The 21,182-nt window shown below is 44.1% G+C and overlaps 2 protein-coding genes across 2 annotated transcripts in view; both read right to left on the reverse strand.

Moving 5' to 3' along the window:
* Nucleotides 1-775: 775 nt before the first annotated feature.
* LOC130220237 (interleukin-1 receptor type 2) lies at nucleotides 776-11,380 on the reverse strand. Its single transcript, XM_056452613.1, is given in 13 exon segments — nucleotides 776-975; nucleotides 1,072-1,349; nucleotides 1,351-1,369; nucleotides 5,391-5,524; nucleotides 6,528-6,610; nucleotides 6,612-6,658; nucleotides 7,231-7,296; nucleotides 7,445-7,507; nucleotides 7,641-7,818; nucleotides 8,156-8,315; nucleotides 8,898-9,162; nucleotides 11,024-11,099; nucleotides 11,303-11,380. Coding segments are annotated over 13 exon segments (1,647 nt in total).
* Nucleotides 11,381-17,555: 6,175 nt separating this feature from the next.
* The window catches only part of map4k4 (mitogen-activated protein kinase kinase kinase kinase 4), a 27,130-nt gene continuing 23,503 nt past the window's right edge, over nucleotides 17,556-21,182 (reverse strand). Inside the window, 12 exon segments of the mRNA XM_056452614.1 lie at nucleotides 17,556-17,890; nucleotides 17,892-17,906; nucleotides 17,908-17,978; nucleotides 18,220-18,274; nucleotides 18,276-18,311; nucleotides 18,313-18,381; nucleotides 18,489-18,638; nucleotides 18,815-18,915; nucleotides 19,007-19,036; nucleotides 19,039-19,140; nucleotides 20,535-20,678; nucleotides 20,925-21,092. Of these exon segments, the coding sequence (XP_056308589.1) occupies nucleotides 17,834-17,890; nucleotides 17,892-17,906; nucleotides 17,908-17,978; nucleotides 18,220-18,274; nucleotides 18,276-18,311; nucleotides 18,313-18,381; nucleotides 18,489-18,638; nucleotides 18,815-18,915; nucleotides 19,007-19,036; nucleotides 19,039-19,140; nucleotides 20,535-20,678; nucleotides 20,925-21,092 (998 nt within the window). The 3' untranslated portion in view covers nucleotides 17,556-17,833.

A 21,182-nucleotide genomic window follows, 5' to 3' on the forward strand; every position in this document is an offset into this window, starting at 1 on the left:
TACAGTCCATAAATAAGCTTTTTCAATTACCGTTTTCATTTACATTTTCGTTGTTGATTATATTTTAGTATCTCGTTTTATGTCTCAATTATTGTACATAAATAATAAATGAATCATTAAAAAGGCCTAAATAAATAGCGTGTTGCTATTTTGAGGAACTAAAATAGACTGCACAATAGACCAGCTGAAAGCAGCTCTAAAGTTCAGCACCGAGCGCGTTATTTGTGCACCTCATTACTTAAACACAGAGGATGTACAGCAATACACAAATATGTTTACAGATGAAAAAGAATTAAAGGAACAAAATATTACAAAGATTATTACTTTCTACATCAATATAAACACCACTGCCTCCATGCCTTCTTCATCTCGGGGGCTTTTTTTCTTGTTTATTCATAGCAGTTTGTTATTATATGCATATTTACATTTGTTTTATTAAAACAAGCTCAGATTTGTCCACCTGTCAGGTTTGGTCCATATGGGGCATTTTCTGACACACTTCCTTATTATTGTTCATTTATTCCTTTGCTGGAGATTAGAACTGAATTTAGAATTTAGTTTTGAAAAAATCTTTGTGCTTAACAAAGGAAATTAATTATGTAGGCTGATGGATGTCTGTGTGTACAAACACCTTATCCATGACAGAGAGAAAGTGAAAGTAAAAGTCGATGGGAGCGACCCCAGATTAATAAAGGGACTAAGCTGAAAAGAAAATTTATGAATGAATGAGTTCCATATTACTACTAAAAATAATATAGATGGCTGGATCAGTTCACTACTCTGTCATATATTCTTCATCAAAGCTGCCATCTTCATCAGAGTAAAAGTTTAATTCTTCCGGGCTGGCCAGAATCATCTGAACCGGCAAATCCTCAAAACACTCTACAAACCTGACAAAGCCCGTCTGTTTCTCCTGGACCAGCAGAGAGCGTGTGTGCATCACCACTGATATCCAAGACGGTTTACCCTGTGCTGCTGATGGACAGATAATCATCCTCGATATACATTACATAAACTCAGGATATCTGTTTTACACTTGACTGACAACTGTACATCACTTTAAACCTTAACCCAGGCGTTCCTCAGTGGTCAGCACACTTATGCTACGAGTATTTGCGGAGTTTGATTTTCTGTGTGGGCACTGAGAGAGAGTCCGTTTAAAACAAGTTTTCATTTTTATTGAGGGTATACATGAGAGAAGTGTAAATGCAGTTGTGTTTGTACAGATCTTCAGACACTGCTGGTTCTGTCGAGCCAGAAAGTAATCTCCTCGTTTCTCACTCCTTCGACACAGTTGACTAGAGAAAACAGCGAGCACCAGCAGAAAACAGCAGGAGATGAAGCGGCCACGACCACCAGGACCCAGAGTCTGCAGACAGATGAAGAACACTGAAAACACATCTAAACACACACAGTTTGAGTGAACAATACACTCATGTCAGGGTTCCTCTCATTTCTGTTAAAGGTGTGCTTCATCCAGATGTGCGGCTCATGTTGTTCTGCAGCAGCATTAATGAAGCTGATTACACTCGGACCGTATTAACAGTAAACAGGGCTTTACAACATCAAACTCCTACTTGACGTCACTCACAGACACAGCTAATCCTTAACAGTGACTTCATTAATCATACAATCATGAGAAAATGTCAGGGACACCACACCGAAATCCACATCAGGACATCGGGAACAGTGGTTAACATTGTCGCCTCACAGCAAGAAGGCCTCTGGTTCGAGTTGGAGATGGAGTTTGCATGTTCTCCTCGTGTTGGCGTGGGTTTCCTCCGGGTGCTCCGGTTTCCCCCACAGGTCCAAACACATGCGCTATAGGGGAATTGATGAAACTACATTGGTTATAGTATATGAGTGTGTGTGTGTGTGTGTGGTGTGTGTGTGTGTGTGTGTGTGTGTGTGTGTGTGTGTGTGTGTGTGAATTAGTGTGTATGGGTGTTTTCCAGTACTAGGTTGCAGCTGGAAGGGCATCCACTGTGTAAAACATTTGCTGGAATAGTTGGCGGTTCATTCTGCTGTTGCGACCTCTGAAATAGAGACTAAGCTGAAGGAAATGAATGAAGAATATATGAATCAGGAAAAAACCACAACATGCGGGGAGGTCCTCGTCTGCTGTAGTTTATTATTAAAGACAGAATGTAGATTAGACTGAAGTGGCTTTAGCAGTGGTGCAGATCTCACAATCAGAAGATTTTCTCAACTCTTCATGTTCAATGATTATTTGACTTTTGGTAAGACCAAAAAGAGGCATTTTGACATAAGCTTGGCCTGTCCTAGAGCGTCAAAGTGTATGCACACCTGAACCACAGCAATCAGATCTGGCTTGTATTGTATTGAGTAATATAGTGCTTGAATCTTTTTAAAGCTCTTTAATGAATAACCAGATGATTCTCTTTCTCCGCAGAGCTGGCTGGTGTAATCCCTCAGACTGTGATCATCACTTATCATTATTGTGCATGTTGACTATTAAGGTTCCCTCACACCAAGCAGGATAACCATGAATATAGATATAAAAATAAATATATAGTGTCCACACACAGATCCCAGATCAGTTTATGTGTAGATTCTGCTTGTAATTGTTCATTATCTCTGGTGTCCAGCAGGTGTCAGTCTCAGTGTGCTGCAAGCTATTGGTCTGCTGACTGGAAGCTAACTAAACAGGCCATTTAGCAAACTGCAGTCAGTTCTCCAGCATCTACACTGTCTACACTGGAGTCCTGCACTACTTTATTTTTTGCACTTCAATCCGCCAGCATGACTTTCAGAACTTATTTATTTTTCATGGTATTAGCAATATTTTTCTGGATAGTTATGATCTTTAATCAAAGTTTATTTATAACTAATTTCGAGAGGATCACATGCTTATGATTGACCACCGGCTGGTCCTGCATGAGCTAAAACACATACCAATCAGATGAATCCAAAACACACATATGTATAGCTGGATTTCCTTACCCTAGCCTCTGCATCTTGAAGAATCACACATCCAATCGTTGTAACAAAATCCAGTAAACAAATTCCAGAGGATAACCGCCTTTAACCACAGGGCTCCTCTTGCATCTCCAGTGCCACCAGCACTCGGCAGAAACACATCAATAGAGTACGGAGCTGCTGAGGATGAGCCTCCATCGGGCTGCAACAAGCACGGTCTCCGCTTGCACTCCTGTCAAATCCTCACAGTGCATTTTCCACTACAGAGGTAATCTGCACCCAGTACATTTTCGCCCATAATGCTACAACACCACTGTATATTTCAGACTAGCCAGTTATTTCCTCGCACAATTACATAATAATCACACATGCATGGTTTTTAGCTTTATTTTTAGTTTTTTTTTTCATACTGTTTATAGTGGACTTGTAATGAACAGACGCTGGACAACGGCCATTGTGGATCCACATGCAGTTTATCACAGGAAAGTTGTGCAGGCAATGTCACAAACAGCAGCATCAAAGTAATCCAAAAAACAGGCAAACAGTAAGGCTAGTGGCAAAGAATCAAACATGGTAAACAAGCCAAGGGTCAGGAAACAAGCAAGGGTCAAAAACATGGAAAGGCCATTTTATTTATGATTTGTCAAACGGTCCCTTTCAAACCCCCCCTAGCACTTTACATTTTTGGTCCAACCCCCTTTCCCCCCTATTTGTGACATAATCGTCCCGTAACACGTTTTTGGTTCCAGAAAACATCTAAGCACATACTCCGCCTTTCAGCTTTCCCCCGACCATTGTCCAGCCACTCATTCAGAATCAGTGCAGCCACACAACAGCCCATGAAGGGCTCTCACGTACATATGCAATACAGATCCTTCAAATATTATATTGCCTCAGTCTATACCACCTCAAGGAAGCCCAACAGACCAGCCACCACCCATGTACCAGAGTCCAAGAGCATGAGCATGCCATTTCCTCTTCTTTCCTCTTCTTTCTAGCTTCAAGCATGTCTCTGCTACTTCCTCCTCAGTGTGAGCATGTCCCGCCTCTTCCCCCTTCCTTCCAGCATGAGCACAACACCGCTAATCCCTATGCCACTCAAGGAAGCCAGCAGACCCTCACCAGCTGCCACCCATCTACAGAGTTCAAGGACATGAGTATGACTCTGCCATTTCTTCTTCTTTCCTTCCTCCAGTGTTGAGTTCATCCACCACTTTCTCTTCCTCCCACAACATTCCAGTGTCGAGTTCCTCCACTACTTCCTCCTCAGTGTAAGCATGACTTCCGCTTCTCCCTCCTCCTTTTCAGCATCAGCTTCACTCTGCCTCTCTCCTCTCTTTGTCCTTTCCAGTGCAAGCATAAGTCCACCTTTTTCTCTACCAGTGTCGTGTCCGACTCTGCTACTCCTTTCTCTGCGAGATCACAACTCTATCTCTCCCTCCTCCAGAGCAAGCTCGACTTCGCCACATTTTCCCCTCCTCTTCTCCACCAGCTTCTCACTTTCCTATCTCCAGCACGAGCATGACTTCACTACTCTCCTCTCTTACTCCAATCCTCGTAGCTCTGACTCCCACAAGAGTGTTACCAGGTCTTCAACTCCCACAGAAGTCAATTTCCGCTGCCCCTGTCCAAAAAACAGGAGGAGCTTGCATGCCTTTACGCTTTTTTAAAACTTTTCTCCCACATGGGAGCAAAGGAGAGTTTCTTCAACATGCGGCTGCTGTAATGAGATAATGCTTTTGAGGAGTTCGCGAGACTTACCTGTGCTCAGCCTCATTTCTATACCCAATAAGACGAGAGAAGCCATGGGCTCGAAGATCTTCCAATCTCTCCCGAGACATCGTGCGAACACGCATTTACTTATCAATCATCAGCTTACTTAGCTGAGATTGATAAGTAAATGCGTGTACTTTTGAAGTGAAGTTTAGTTATAAACTAATTTTGAGAAGATCGTGTGCTTATGATTGACCACAGCTGGCCCCACATTAGCCATCACATGATATATCAATCATAGGAATCCAAATTCACAAAAATAGCAGGATCTCCTTACCTTAGCCCTCTTCATCTTGAAGAATACCCCCCCATCCACCAGACTCCTTCCCTTCTTTTCTAGCATAGCACAGGGGAGTTCTCAAAGACCTACCTGAGCTTAGACTCTCATGACTCCAGATGAAATGGGAGGGGGCCCTGGGCTCGAGAATATTCCAGACTCAGGGCTCTCTCCCAGGACAGCATACCAAACTCACATTTACTTATCAATGAGCAATCAGGAGCTAAGTGTGATCTCTTGAATAATCTTTAAAAAGAAGCTGAGGATCATCAGTGTGCTTCTACACAGTGGCATCTGGAGCTTATTTTCACTGGATTCTGATTGGCTGTCAGTGTTTTTCTTTTATCGCTTGTGAATGCGGTGTGAAGGGGTCTTTAAAGTAATGCAGACACACACACACCTGTCAGTCTGATGTAGGTTAGCACCTCCATCTTCTGCTCCTGGTTTCTCCACCTGCAGCTCAGCTCTGTGCCGTGGTCTTCCTCATGGAGGATGGAGATCAGCAGCTGTACCTCCACAGTGAGGTCTGTGATTCTGAAAACACACCAGTTCAGCTTGATGAGGAGAAGCAGGGACTTCACTGATGTACAACCTGCTTTCATCTCTCACAGATTATAACCTGTTTCCTCTGTTTAACACACAGCTCAGCTCCTGCTCTCTTCTACTGTAACTCTTTTGTAGTACAGTCTGGAATTAACATAAATGTGGCCCACAGCACAGTGCGGTAAAGAAATATGCCAATAGTACCTCATTTGTCTACTCTTTTGGATAGATCTATGACATGTGTATCTGTGTCCTGGAACTGCCCACACACACATGTGGAGCAATACACAATACAGCTACAGTATGAGGCCATATTCCCTTGCCAGTGCATACTGTATTTTAGATTAAATAACATTTCTATAATATTGGGAGATACTCAGACGGCATTAATCAAAGGTGGTTTGAGCACATTTGGTCAGTAAAGTCAGTTGTCAGCAGGCGTTCAGATGGAGAAGAGTTTCTGTACAGGGCTTTGCAGTGAACTATGCCTCTGTGTAGGGGATGCTGCACATGAAATAACACATTTAATAACATTCTGTTACTCCAAAACTCTCTTCATGAGTCAGTGGAGTGTCTGAAATAAAGCCTTCAGTGAGATGACTCTGTGATCTATCTATCAAAGACACTGAATCAGTGAAAGCAGTTAAATCCTCCTTTTATCAAGTCGCATCATGGGGATTTTCCTGTGTTATTCTTCATGGGTGTTTGTAGTTTCTATGTTAGAGCGCCCTCTGTCCTTCTGGAGGGAGATTTACGGCTGGAATTCAGAACTGTGCTTCTCTGAGCAGATCTTCATGACAATCACAGCTTTGCTCAATCACATTTAAGATGTTAACTCCATTAATCACCCCAGCTTTAATATGACTCTTGCTGACAGTTAGACTACTAATAAGATTATAAATAAAGAGTTAATGATGCATTAAACTGCCTCTCAGCTCTTACCCCACTCCTGACTAAAGTTCCCAGAGCATCTGTGTAGGTGCAGTAATGTCACCTGTTCTGTGACTGAAGCGCTCGTCCGGCCAGGTGAGAGTGTTCAGGTGTGTTTCCGTTGATCAGCCAGGTCAGCTCTGCAGAGTGAGGGGTTTACAGCTGACACTACACACTGGAGCTGCAGCTGCAAGCCTGAAACACCCACAGCACAGACTCTAAACCACACAAGAAAACCTCATGATTGTCCACATGATTGTCCACTTTCACATGACGGACTGACTGTAGAGATGAGGCAGTGCAGAATCTTTTTACGGAGAGTTCTGCTGTGTTTTAACAAGATTTACTACAAAGGCCACCCGTACTGTACACCAACAATCAAAACAGGCAGACGTATAAATATACCATCTGTACGAAATTATTGAGTTTAAATCTAATCATAGCCAAGCCAATGAAATTATTCTTGGCATTTTATTCGTGTCTAACTGCAGCACCGTCTGGACACTCTAAGCTCAATCAAGGCCCGCATACAAACAAGAAAAACCTTTTAAACTCTAAATAAAGCGTTGGGATTTTCTAATATTGTGACGTATACTGTACTTACTATGAAACTGAGTTTAGCAGCCTGTTGCATTTACATTTTAGGCATACATTTTTAATGACATTCTGCAATACACAACATAATGCGCACAGCCTTGTTCAAAGCATGATCTGTGTTAAACACACACTAATCAGCTAAATCAGTGATGTTAGCAGTGTAGACTCACCAGAACGACTTTTAATGAAGGATCCATTTACAGGAGAGACAAAGTAAGGGTACAGTTTTGCTGAGGCTGCATGAAAACAGAAATGAATAATCATGAGGTTTAGATTAGTGTGTGTGTGTGTGTGTGTGTGTGTGCGTGTGTGTGTGTGTGTGTGTGCGTGCGTGTGTGTGTGTGTGTGTGTGTGTGTGTGTGTTAAAATCTTTCTGATACTTGCATGTGACAGCACTGGAGGTGACTGGAGGTCTGTTGGAGGTGACGGTGCGTGGCGCAGCGCTCTCTGAAGAACATCAGACGTGTTTACAAACACCGAGCAGAAGACATGCTCATAACACCCATATCATGTATTCATTCATCCATCCATTCACTCATTAACCTGACACTCACATTCATTCAGTCATTCATCTATTCACCTGTCACGTGCACTCTCCAGGTGCGGCTGACATTGTATTGTGCGTTGTTGACCACCACAGTCAGTCTGCAGGTGTAGAAGCCCTCGTCCTCCACAGAGATGTTTCTGATGGCCAGAATGATGCCCTTCTCAATGCTATACCGTCCTCTGCCCACAGGGAGCGCTCTGCTCTCAAAATCCTGTAGTAAAGCAATGACCATGTCAGAAGTACAGACACAAATAGCACAGAAACAGTACTAAGGCTATGCAATGAAGCGAGATTAGTTAGCTAGCCAGTTAAGTTTGTTGAGTTGGCACCAGTTCTGGGTTTTAGATGTCTTGAAGGTAGCTCAGCCTCTCCATATTATCTTGGCAACAAAGAGAGATTAAAGGTGAGCTGCCTTCATGTTACCTAAATACAGAGATTAATGAAAAACTGAAACGTAACTGGCGAGCCAGCTAATCCAGCTGCATGGTGCAGGCTCCTGCTTAGATTATTTGTTCATATCTGGTTTTCCACAGTGTGTGGTGACCTACCTTGTGCCACCTGGCGTTTTCTGTCCGTGTGTAGTATTGCAAATGTGGGCAGATGATTCTGGTGTCTGCTCCTGCATATGTGCTGAAGGGCATTACTGTGGTGTTCAGATCTGCAGACACCGTGATGGAAATACTCCCCATCAGACAGAATGTGTCACTCCTGCAGGAAAAACACACCAGTAACACGAGTTACACAGACAAAAACACAAGTCTTAAAATACCTTTTTAAAATTGAGTTGTAATGATAGGATGAGCCCAAGCCTATGATACAGCAGGCCTGCCTTGTTCATACACACACACACACACCCCTGCTCACCTGAGGGTGCAGCTGTAGGTAAAGCTGTCTAACCTGAGGCTGTAGCTAAAGGTAAATCTGGTGTAGCTGTAGTTAAAGGTGTCTGACCTGCAGGTGTAGCTGTAGGTAAATTCTGACTTGAGTGTGTAGCTGAAGGTAAAGTCTGAGCTGAAGGTGTAGCTCAAGTAGCTCAAATCTGACATAAGGGTGTAACTGTAGGTAAAGTCTTACCTGAAAGTGTAGCTGTAGGTAAAGCTGTCTGACCTGAGGGTGTAGCTGAAGGTAAATCTGGTGTAGCTTTATGTAAAGATGTCTGAACTGAGGGTGTAGCTGTAGGTAAATTCTGATCTGAGGGTGTAGCTGCAGGCAAATCTGTCTGACCGGAAGGTGTAGCTTAAGGTAAAGCTGTTTAACTTGAGGGTAAGGCTGAAGGTAAATCAGTCTGACCTGAGGGTGTAGCTGTAGATTCCGGAGTCTGTGGTCTGGCCCGGCAGCAGTAGGACCCCGCGCCCACTCTGCTTCACCCGGTCTCGGTGCAGCCTCAGACTGCTTTGGTTACTCAGACTCATGTGATCCACGTGGAATGAGGAGCTGTTGTCCAGGCGTAATTTCCTGTAGCGAATGGCACCTTCCAGAAACGGGAATCTGATGATAACGGCCTCGCCTGGAGTGTGAAAATCAGGGATCTCTGGACCCACAACCACACAACTGTCTGAAGCATACACAACTGTTATTAATGCAGAAGCACTGCTCCAGTGAGCACACAATCACAGCATCAACAGTTCATTAGCTAGCAGCTAGCAGCTTCAGTTACACAGTTCACATGAAGAAGACCACCAGCCTATTGCTCCATGTAGTTAGGCAAGTAATCTTGTGGTCATCCTGGATGATCACCTGTCCTCCAAAGAGCACATTACTAACACAGCTCCATCATGCAGATTTGCACTCTTTAACATCAGAAAATCAGACCTTTCCTAACAGATCATGCTGTGCAACTCTGGCTACGTTCACACTGCAGGCAAATGTGGCCCAAATCAGATTTTTTTGCCCACATGTGACTCAGATCTGTTTTCGTCATCACAGTGTGAACAGCCCAAACTTTGTGGAATCTGATATTTTCAATTCTGATTTGTTCCATTTTCATAAGTGATATATAGATCATATACCCCAGAGGTGAACCGACTGGCCCAAAGGGGAACCAGTTGCCCCAGGGGGGATCCAGTTGGCCCAAAGGACAATCGCTCTGCTCAAAGAAGAACCAGTCAGTCCAGAGGAAAACCAGTCATGTAAAACAAACCAGAGAAGAATCGCCCCGAAGGAGAACCAGTCACCCCATAAATGATCAATGATCAATCTGGTGTTTTGCAATCTGACTGCCGTGTGAATGCTTATGTAGAAATTCATGTGACTTTTACATATTTTCGATCAACACACATCATTATTCTGTGCTGGTTCGTACTGTAAACACCCTCTACTCCTCAGTGGCTAAGCAGAATAGTACACAGGGCAAATACTTTTCCCCAACAATTTAAGGTTGTTGATTTTAAATATTTTTGTACGATAGCTGCCGTTTGTTAACCAAGCATTTATTTACCCCTAACCAAAAAAAAATTTTTCAGGTTGATTTAACATTAAATGACCACCGTAATAAAATTGCATATTTTTAAATGAACAGCAGACATAGATGCAACATGCTTTATCCACTTCATACTGTCTACACGTTGTGTGAATAATTAGCACATTTTCTGCTGTGCGTACTTGTACTTTTGCACATGCAGATCAATTAGGACCATGATCTGTTCACAGTAGATCTGATATTGGCCACATTTACAACAACAATGTGAACAGCTATGCAAAAAAATCAGATCTGAGAAAAAATCTGATTTGAGCACTAAGCCTTGCAGTGTGAACTTTCGAGCTCTGGCCATCTGAAGGCTGGACTTCTGCAATGAGCCTCAAATACCACTCGAGCCTTGGATCAAGTTCAAATCATTGATACTTGCTTACAGGACAGCACTGGCACTGCACCCTCTTACCTCCACCTTCTGCTGGAGGTCTGCACTCCTTCCAGAAGCCTCCGGTCAGGGAGTGAGCATTGCCTTGTGGTACCATTGCAGAGAAGCTATAAGTCACTATCCATTATTCCCCTTCTGCTCTCTACTCTACCTCTTATCAGTTTCCTCTGTTTTAAGTAGCATTTCTTGTGTGTATTGCCTCTTCACGTTCCCTTGAATCACTGGATGCCTCCTCATTTGTAAGTTGCTTTAGACAAAAGTGTCTGCTAAATGACTAAATGTAATATAAAATGTGTCTGTACTGTGCTCATTCACGTGTGTAGGCTGTCTGGATAGTTTTGTCTAAATTTAATTGACTGAATAATTAAAGCAATTGTTTTGTTTATTAATTTATGCTGTGAACAGTAGCTAGAAATGAAAGATTAAGCTGTTAAGTAGTGTGTCTATAATGTAGACTACCCTAGATAACCTTTCCCGCAGTGCTTTGTCTTCTCTCAGTTCAAGCGTTTAATGATCAAAACAGACAAACTCTGCAGTTCTGCATGAAGTCATTCTTACCTTTTAGAGTCTGTGCAGAGGCTAGGATTAATCTGACAGAAATAATGGCAATGCATATGCTGAAACCAGAGAGTCTCTATCAGGAGAGAGCAAATATCAGAGGAAACATTACAGTCCACACAAACACCAGTGAACAAAACATACAGCTGATCTACACAATATCCCAGTAAATGACTGGAAATTATATATTATAATACATTTTATTCACGTGTCTCTGCATTACTCAATGATTTCCAGAAATAGTTTATTTCCAATATTTGTTGATAATGAAGAATGCACCATTTCCCATCTTCTCATGATCTGTGCTGGAATGTAGACATTGAAGATGACATTCTCACCCTGTGTGCTGATGACCATGATGCTGATGCTGAAGAGGTTTAATAAATGTGAAGAGACAGAAGCGAAGGCAGAATCATGTGCGACCAGCAGACGGATGTTCTCTGTTTTATGGACAGGTTATAGGGGAAACCCTGATCCACAGACCACGTTTCCTCACCAATACATGGAAATTCCACATTTACAAATCAGAGAGCTAATCAAACTCATCTTCACAGAACACACAGAAGAAGACAAAGATCCACAGGTAGAGAAAGACGTCTGCTGGCAGAGACACTGAAGCCTCAGTCTGGCTCCAAAAGCCGAAAGCAGGCATATATGGTTAGGGGTACTGCATGCAAACCGAAACAACACAAAACCCTAACCCGCGTGTTTATTTGAGCACACTATAAGCATATACAGTACTCTAGAGCACTCCAGTGATGTGATGGCTACAGCTGATATTATAGTATGCTTGTTTTATGTCTCTGTCTGATGAAAGTGTGATTTTCTAAAATAAATGCCAGTGTTTGTACATTGCGGGGGAAAAACAAAGAGGAAACTGACACACTTGTTGTAGCTTCCCTACCAGGATATTTATAGGCAGCTAGATTGCTTGTAAGGAAGTGTAAGATTGTCAGTTATTGTACAGCTAGATAATGAGTTTGATGTAGTAAGAGAAATCAGCATGATGCAGACAGATGTTCTGTTCTGATGTGGTGTTTATCATCAACACACAGATTTACCGACTCCACAGGCCTGATGCTGTAAACTGAAGCGTGATAATCATGTTCCTTTAATAACTGTTACATCAATCTGTCATTCATCACCTTTGACAACATTTATTCATCATCAAACATGACATGAAGTGAGTCATTTGTCCTGTCATCAGCTGTTCAGATGTTGTAATTCTCACATGACAGACCGTTCTCAGTTTAGACAGACAAGATTGCATGTGCTTGGATTTCTCTGCAAAAGAAATGTTTCTTGCCTCAATGGTGTGGTTAGTTGACCACTGTTGAGGTTGAGTAAGTAAATAGCTGGATTTTAGTCATATTAGTTATCATTTTTAAGTATATAACTACAATTCTGAATCTTCTCATCAATGCTTGCGCACTAAATAAATAAATGGATGACAATAAATCTAAAGGAATCTTTATATCCTATGGACCTCCTAATAGCTGATCAATGAACTTGTTTTTGGGATCTGAAATGAAAAGGGCTTTATAAGTGCAAGTTACTAGAAGTAATCTCCCTGTAAACAAAACAAAAAGCCTTCTCTTCTCGTGGGCTGAACACTGCTGGTGACCTACTCAGACCTGCAGCTTTCTCCATGAAGGACGCTCATCGTTCTCAAGCACAAACCTTTGGCCAAAGAACCGATCATCCCAAGGAGAACCTATCTCAGAAAAGAACTGGTTGCCCCAGAGAAGATTCAGTTGGCCCCAAAGGAGAACCTGTTGCCCCAGAGGTAAATCTGATCACTCCAGAACACCTGTCACCTCAGAGGAAAACCAGTTAACCCAAAGGAGAACCAGTCACTCAGATTTGTAGCAAATAGGGTTAGGGTTAGCAATTCAAGAAGAGGCGATGCACACAACACATGTCTGATTTACAGAGGAACTTGCTTGTGCTCAGAGAACGAGTGCTAGAGTTGTTGAGTTAGGTGTTTCTACAGGTGGTTTGTGAAGCCCACTCACCTGTGAGAAGCACACTCCATTATTGGGTGGTTAATGTGTTCAGTGAGGTGAATGAGTGTGTTACCTGTGGGCAGGTGAGTCTTACATTTATAGTTGTTTGATTTGATTTGTGTATATACAGCGAGGTTCAAACAGGTCTTGGGGCTCGCTGTCATTCTCTCAGTTGTTTTTGAGCAGTTAAGTGTGTTGTGTTTTTATCAGTTTGGATTGGCTTGTTATTGTTCAGTTATGGTAATTAAACATGAGACTGGTTTACCAGACCAATGAAATGTTGAATTGTACTGAAAATCGTTCTGACAAGCTAACTGTGAGACGCTCGGTTGACCCCTTGGTGTTTAGGCCCAGCGTGGTCACCAACAGCAGTGAGAGTGCCGAAGATCGAGCCTTGCACTGTAAGATAATCAGCTAACGTTGATGAACTTTGTTATTATTTGTGCATTTCTACTAACTCCGGCGTCTGATTTGCAGACTGCTGTCCTCTAGAGTCACGCTTTCAGCTGCGTCCGCATACACTGAGGCAGTCTATATGACAGAAGTACAATACACCGTTTCCACCCAGGGTGCTGAAGTATAATTGGCGAGCTAGAAGTGGGCGGAGTTTACAGACCCGATTAAAGACAGAGAGAAGCGTTGACGTCTGGATCGACAGATTACCTTCCTTTGCTGAAAAACCCTTTAAAAGAAAAGAGCACAAGCATCAGGGCTGAAAGTAAGGAATTTATTTTCAAGGAAAACAAAGGACCGTCAGGAAAATACAGGGACTTCCTGTCATATATAGAGAGAGGACATACGATACAGTGCCACGACTGAAACAGACAACCAGTCAGCAGAGAGAAGCCGGGACACATCCCATCATTACTAGCATTAGCAAGAGTTATGGCTGAAATCATAATAAAAAATCATATCAAAATAGGACAACAGTGGACATCAGATCTACAAAACTCTGCTTGTTTAAACCTCTTCTCATGGTGAATTATTTCAGGTCACTTTATCAGGGCAATATCTGAAGTTCACAACCGCTAACGAGTAAAACCGAGGAGATCGTCAACATTAAAGCTTCAGTTCAGCCGTTTCTATACACGTACGGTTGAGCAATGGCACGATTCTTCTTTGATCAAATCTGAATAAACCATCAGTTCTTTGTTAAATCGCTAATATGATCTACTGATCTAATGATCACAAGCAACAGAAATATAGAACTTATAGGACATAGAAATCTATAAATACTGTATGTAGGAGAAGGAGGACTGGAAAACAGAACAGATTCACTAAGATGAGCAGAAGAGAGAGAGAGTGTGTGTGTGTGTGTGTATGAGGAAGGACAGACAGCAGACTGAAATAATAAAGCTCTTTCTAGAGCAGAAGTTTCTCTGGACTCATGCAAGCTCATCTCCTCCTGCTCCTCCTCCTCCTCGTGGCTCAATCACTTCACACCACAGTCCTGCTTTATTCAGTATATTACACAGTCAGTTACAAATCAGAACAATAAGAATTATAATAATAGTCCATGACCAGACAGTCTTTCACATAAAACATGAGGAAAGAGTCCCTACAGAGAGGCGTTTCGGTTGTGTGTGTGGTGTGTGTGTGACGTTTATAATCTCAGATTCACAGCAGCGCTGCATGACGTGTGGAAAAACTCACATAAACCCATCCTATAAATCAGTCCCGGGTCAGAGGTCAGCTAAAACTGCAGTTCTGGAGAGTGTGTGTGTGTGTGTGTGTGTGTGTGTGTGTGTGTGTGTGTGTGTGTGTGTGTGTGGTGTGTGTTTGTGTGTGTTTGTGTGTGTGTTTGTGTGTGCGTGTTGTGTGTGCGAGTGTGAGTGTGTGTTGTGTGTGTGGTGTGTGCGTGTCCGGATGCAGCAAACGGAGGATCTTCTGCAAGAACACACACACACACACACAAACTGAAGCTTTCACTGCTCAACACTATTCACACAGCAGGGAACAAGGCTCAAGGAGACAGACAGAGGAAAGAGAAGAAGAAGAAGAAGAAGAAGAAGAGTCAGTCCATTGGCCACTTCCTTTTGACCTCTTCAGACGATCTGTAAAGCTCACGCTGGAACACTGGAGTTCTGTCGGCATCTCCCACACCACTCAACTACAGTACAAACTAAAAACCCTAGAAATAATATTGACCCATAAATAAAAGACAGAAGCCACTGTGTGCGTGTGTGGTGTGTGTGTGTGTGTGTGTGTGTGTGGTGTGTGTGCACGCCGCGGACGCCAGGCAGAACTTCAGCGTTCCTCCAGATTCCTTAAACTCTAGAGAAAGACATTACACAGACTAGCAATAATACTGTAGATACTCAAGCCGGCTCCTCATTGCAGAGGCTGCACGGAGGACAGTACGGTGTGTGTGTGTGTGTGTGTGTGTGTCTGTGTGTAAGCATCACTCGCAGGCCTGTGGACTGAGACCCGATCACCAGCTGAGGAGGGAAGTCCGGCCCAGAGTCATAAAGTACACCTGACTGGAGCCGCCGGAGCGCACCGAGGCAAAGAACACCTGCGACACACACACACACACACACACACAAGGAGGAAGAGTGATTATATGAATATAAATATATACACACACACACACACACACACACACACACACACACAGGTCATCTAAACACACAAAAGTTCTTCAGAGTGTGGTCCGCAGGTCCGGGTCGCTTCCACACCTCTCCACAGTCATAGAGAAGGCTTCAGAACTGTAATGTAATCATAATTGATAGCAGTCTGCTGTCAGTGTGTGCTGATGGGGTGCAATCTGACCCGAGTGTCCAGACGGGTGGCGGTCCGCTACGATTAATGCTTCGTTCACATTACCAGTGACTTTGTAGCTGCCTGTCGCTCTGGGTGGTGATCTGATGCAAACGCAGGTCTGTGTAGGTCTACAGCGCGGACACAAGCAGCCTCTGAGCGAGCTGACAGAGCATCACGTGAGCTCTACTGGTGCTCCTATTGGCTGTCGCTCAGTTGCAATTCATTTGCATAGAGTTGAAGAATTCTCAACTTCGCCGCATCGCTTGACACCCCCACCTGGTCGCCAATGGTCACTGATGCTCGAGTACAGCAACTAGAAGTCCGGCACTAGAAGTCACTCGCTCTCCACTGAAATGAACGCTCGCTTTGCCGTTGCGAGTATCTTGTAGTGTGAATGAAGCCTCCAGCACAGCTCACATCTGCACGAGTTTGGGTATCGTTATCGAACACACAGGGAACACTACGTAGGGAACATGTCGATCTGAACACCGCCTCCTTTTTGCAGAGTTGCTCCTCTAAATCAGGTGTGTTAAACGGAGACCTGCAGAACATGCGAGTGGGGACCAGGACTGAGAAGCACTGGTTTAGCAAAAACTCAGACTCTAAACCTCATGTCAAAACACCAGATATACTACAGCTGCAGACCCAGGATCTGACACTGCACTTACTACTGTCTGCCCATACTGAAAGACCACATGACAGCCACAGAAGGCCAGTGTGAGGGGTCAAGGTCTGAGCTGAGGATAGTGTACACTAGGAATATACCCTACAAGGTCCAGATTGAGACCTGCTGCACCACACACACACATCATCCTTTCTGTGGTGTGTGTAAATGGAATGGCTCTTGCACACTGAGCAGGAGACACCGATATTGAGGACATATAGAGACACAGAGCCAAGATCTCCACAGCATTCTGGAGGATCAGCAGCTCTGCTCAGCACAGAGCAGAAACAGAGGAAAGTTTTTAAGATCTCTAGCAGGAGCAGATGTCTGTCTGAGCAGTTGGCCACACACGCACGCACGCACGCACGCACGCAAGCACGCACGCACGCAGCACGCACACCACCACTGCAGTCTCACCTGAGTAATCAGAGTCAGGTGTGATTTCCCCATGGTTCTCATGAGCGTTTTTGTTTGTAGGTATATTCTCTGGCTCAGACAGAGCTGTGTGTCCTGCAGTGTGTATCGTCCTGCTCTGGTTGCAGTGTGAACTGTGCATCCGTGTGTAAAAACCCATCTCTGAGGATGAGCCCACACCTGGACACGCCTGCAGGCTAACACAGGCTAATGCTAGCACTGCTCTGGAGGCACCATGAGCCTGAGGACTGGGTTTCTCTAATTCCTCTGGTTTAATGCAACATGATCGACAGCAGGAGATTCTAGATCAGCAGAACCTTCTAGATCAGTGAACCTTCTAGATCAGCGGAACCTTCTAGATCAGCAGAACCTTCTAGATCAGCAGAACCTTCTAGATCAGCAGAACCTTCTAGATCAGCAGAACCTTCTAGATCAGCGGAACCTTCTAGATCAGCGGAACCTTCTAGATCAGCGGAACCTTCTAGCATCAGCAGAACCTTCTAGATCAGCAGAACTTCCTAGATCAGCGGAACCTTCTAGATCATGCGGAACCTTCTCGATCAGCGGAACCTTCTAGATCAGCGGAACCTCTCTAGATCAGCGGAACCTTCTAGACAGCGGAACCTTCTAGATCAGCGGACCTTCTAGGATTCAGCGGAACCTTCTAGATCAGCGGAACCTTCTAGATCATCAGAACCTTCTAAATCAGCAGAACTTTCTAGATCAGTAGAACCTTCTAGATCAGGCCTGAGATACGGACAGATGAGAAGAGCTCAGCCTTCTCCAGATTCAGAGACACACTTCTGAGCATTGGTGTGCCATCTTCAGTGCTTCTCTTTTAAACAGACAATAAAATCCACCATCAGTTTTATGAACAGCTGAAGGTAAAGCAGTGGATAGACCTCTTTCAGAAGCTGTTTTACCTGCTCCTCCAGAACGGGCTGATTGAACAGGTCTAGAGTCTCACCTTGTCGTTCTCTCACACAAGAACTTAAGTCTTTGTGCTCTTTTGTGCATGAAGGACTCCGTCCAGGTGTTCCCGTTTCCACAGAGCGGATCTCGATGGCCTTCTCTCCCCAGCCCATGATCTGGTTAGAGCGAATATAAGCTGCAACACAAACAGAAACAGCAGATGAGAAACACAAACACACTCACAGCAGCTAGGCTACATTCAGTCTGGAGCTAGCGAATGAGCAGGGCTCAGGGTTAGGGTTAGGCCAATAGAAAATACAGTTTGTACAGTACAAAAACAATGGAAACCAATGTACTGTCCCCACAATTCACAAAAACAAACGTGTGTGTATTGGTGAGTGTGTCTGTATTGTAGAGTGTGTGTGTGTTTCTCGTACCGACAGATGTGGGCATCTCGCCCCACTGCAGCACCACGTCTTTGGTGATGCGGCCCGTATGTGTTGACGTACACACCCTCGTCCTCACTAACACACCAGCAGCTCGATGCCGTCAGTGTTGGCAAGAATGATGATGGCGTGAGACTGAATATTGGTCTGAATCTGCACACACACACAGAGAGAGAGAGAGAGAGAGAGAGAGAGAGAGGAGTGTAAGGAACACTGCAGACCATCTAGATTAGCTCAGCGCTCTTCATATATATACACACATGAGTGGGCAGATAGATGTCATAGACCGCTCCAGAGTCCACATCCACTGCATGGAAGCCCGAGCACGACCCGTAAATGACCTTTAACCTCTGACCCTCTTCAACCGTCAGGTCAACCAGCAGCGGCTTGTGCACCAGATCCCCAAACGACTGAAACAGAGAGAGTGTCCGTCAGCGATACACCCCTGATCATGACGGAAACATCTGCAGATTCAGCTTCAACTCAGGGAAAACATAACTGAGGATGACTGTGCAGGAGCGGTTCATCTGAGAGTGTGTGTGTGTGTGTGTGTGTGTGTGTGTGTGAGAGGTTTGGGATTGTTCACCTTGAAAGCCATGAATTTATGGTACGGTTTGGGAGCCCAGGCGTAAACCTCCACTGAGTTTTTGAGAGCCAGAACCAAGAACTTGATCCTCTCATACTTCACTGCAGAGCAAACAGACGAAACAGCCGTCAGTGTAATAGTTCACCCACAGTCTCACAGGGCTTCACTAACCTGCAGCCGATGCACACTTACCCACTTTATAGTGCACACATCCCTCCAGATCCCCACGGTGGTCCAGCCCTGCTTCTTCTCCACCTCGGGGTCATTGTGGAGAATCTTGTTCCTCAGCCAGGACAGATAGTAGACACGCAGCTTATTCTTCTTTCCTGAAACAGAAAAGCAGCACGTCAGGAATACACCAGGAGTGTGTGTGTGTGTGTGTGTTTCCCACTGCGCTCCAGATGCACTGAAAGCAGAACCCAGTTTATCTCTGATAGAGTTTCACTAGAGCAGTCATTTACAGGACATCAACTGAGAAACAGCGGACTAACAGAGCCGTATACCAATATCTGTATCAGACTACTGTAATGTTAACATAGTAAATATATTACGAGCGGCCGCAGTGTTACTGTATTAAACACAGACCTGCCATTCATTTATAATTAGTCAAGTAATTTTGCCCATTTCTAATGAGTAGTACGGTTCGGTTCGATGCACTTTTATGGCCGTTTCCACTGTCAAGGTACCTAAAAGCGAACCGTACTGTACCACTTTTTGAGGACTGTCGGAAAGATACCTAGCACAACAAAATAAGCCAGACGTGCAGCTGAACTCTATTAGTTTACAGAGATACGTCACTCGCAGATAATAACATGCGCGTGATTACTGAAGAGCTTCTGACATCGATGCTTTCAGAAACAGACAAATGCGAGAGTGAAGCCTGAAAAAACACGAGAGTGAATGACTCTTTCACCAACCGACAAGACGAACACACTGCCCATGACTAACTCTGATCATCAGCTTCTGGACTATTCTGAACTGGGAATGATGGAGTTCCTGTCTAACAGAGGCTCCATGTGCTGCTGAAGATTACACACACAGACGAGAGCTCTGCTCTGACTCTGGGCTATAGTTCATGTTGTTTTTGAACCCAAATAAGGACTAAATGTCTGTTGTGTGTAGTTTATCTATAACTGATAACATATGGGGGACTGTAAAGGTCTGTGTGTGTTCATACATGTTCATTTATTTATTTATATTACATAATCACAGACGTTACAGTAGGCTATTTCACACTGTCATTGATCTGCAGTTATAATCAAAACCTGTTGATGAAAGGTTAGTAATGAACATTTGAAGGTTCTGTGGTGATACGACTGAATTTACAAGCACAAATACTGCATGCAGAAGCTGACAAACACTGTGGTAAAGGGTTTACACCTACACTGCACTGCAGCTGATCATCCACACACACACTTCATGTCACCAACGTTTTCGAAACCTTCTGTGTGTCATGGAATATTTCCACATGTCTAAAAATCATAAACTACAGCTTGTGTCACCACAACATTAAAACACGGCTTGCACAATGTCTCCGTTCAGAGCGGTCCTCGTGTTTCCTCACACTGCATGTCCTGTCTGAGACGTGAACACAGAAACACAGGGAAATAGCAGAACCGGCCTGTGTTGGTGTAGAGAAACTGAACATGAGAGCGGATGTTACAAAATGGAGAACTGAGTCTGGAAGAAACTGGCTTCAGTATGAGGTGTTCACGCTTACCTGAAATAGTGACGAGCACATTGAGTCCCTCCAGGACGTCCATCTGCTGGAAGCGCCGGCGGTTTATGAGCGGGTACACCTTACCCTGACCACTGCGGTCCAGCAGCATGAGTCCGCTCTCTGTCCCCACTAGCAGATTCACCCCTGGAACACACAGACACAGCTGATTTTCAGTGTTTCTCATAGTCCTGCAGGGTCTGTCTTTATATCAGAGATGGGAAACTGATGCATGCTGGGCTTGATTGTCTGAAGCAGGCAGAGTGACTTAAAGAAAGGAGTGAATATTCCCGTAAACACCATCAGCTATGCCTACAGTGGAATTAGCAGTGATAAAAAGGATCTGTGTTGTGTTATAGCTGGAGCACAGATGGGTCTGAGACTGCAACTCACCCCAGAGCGCAGCGCACAGGATCTCTGAGTTAAACCTCTTCTTGTATTTGCGGATCTCCGGCGTGTCGTTCTGTGGTCGCGTGTTCACAGGATTAACATTCACAACCGAACCCTTGCGGGACGCGTCCTGCCGCAGCGCCTCCTGCAGCCGAGCATCATTACTGTAACCTGAGAAAACACGACAAACACCATCAACACACACACACACACACACACACACTGCTGTTTATTTATCTAAGAAGTGAGCTTGTACTATAA

This window comes from Danio aesculapii, unplaced genomic scaffold (assembly GCF_903798145.1).
Source record: "Danio aesculapii unplaced genomic scaffold, fDanAes4.1, whole genome shotgun sequence".
NCBI lineage: Eukaryota > Metazoa > Chordata > Actinopteri > Cypriniformes > Danionidae > Danio > Danio aesculapii.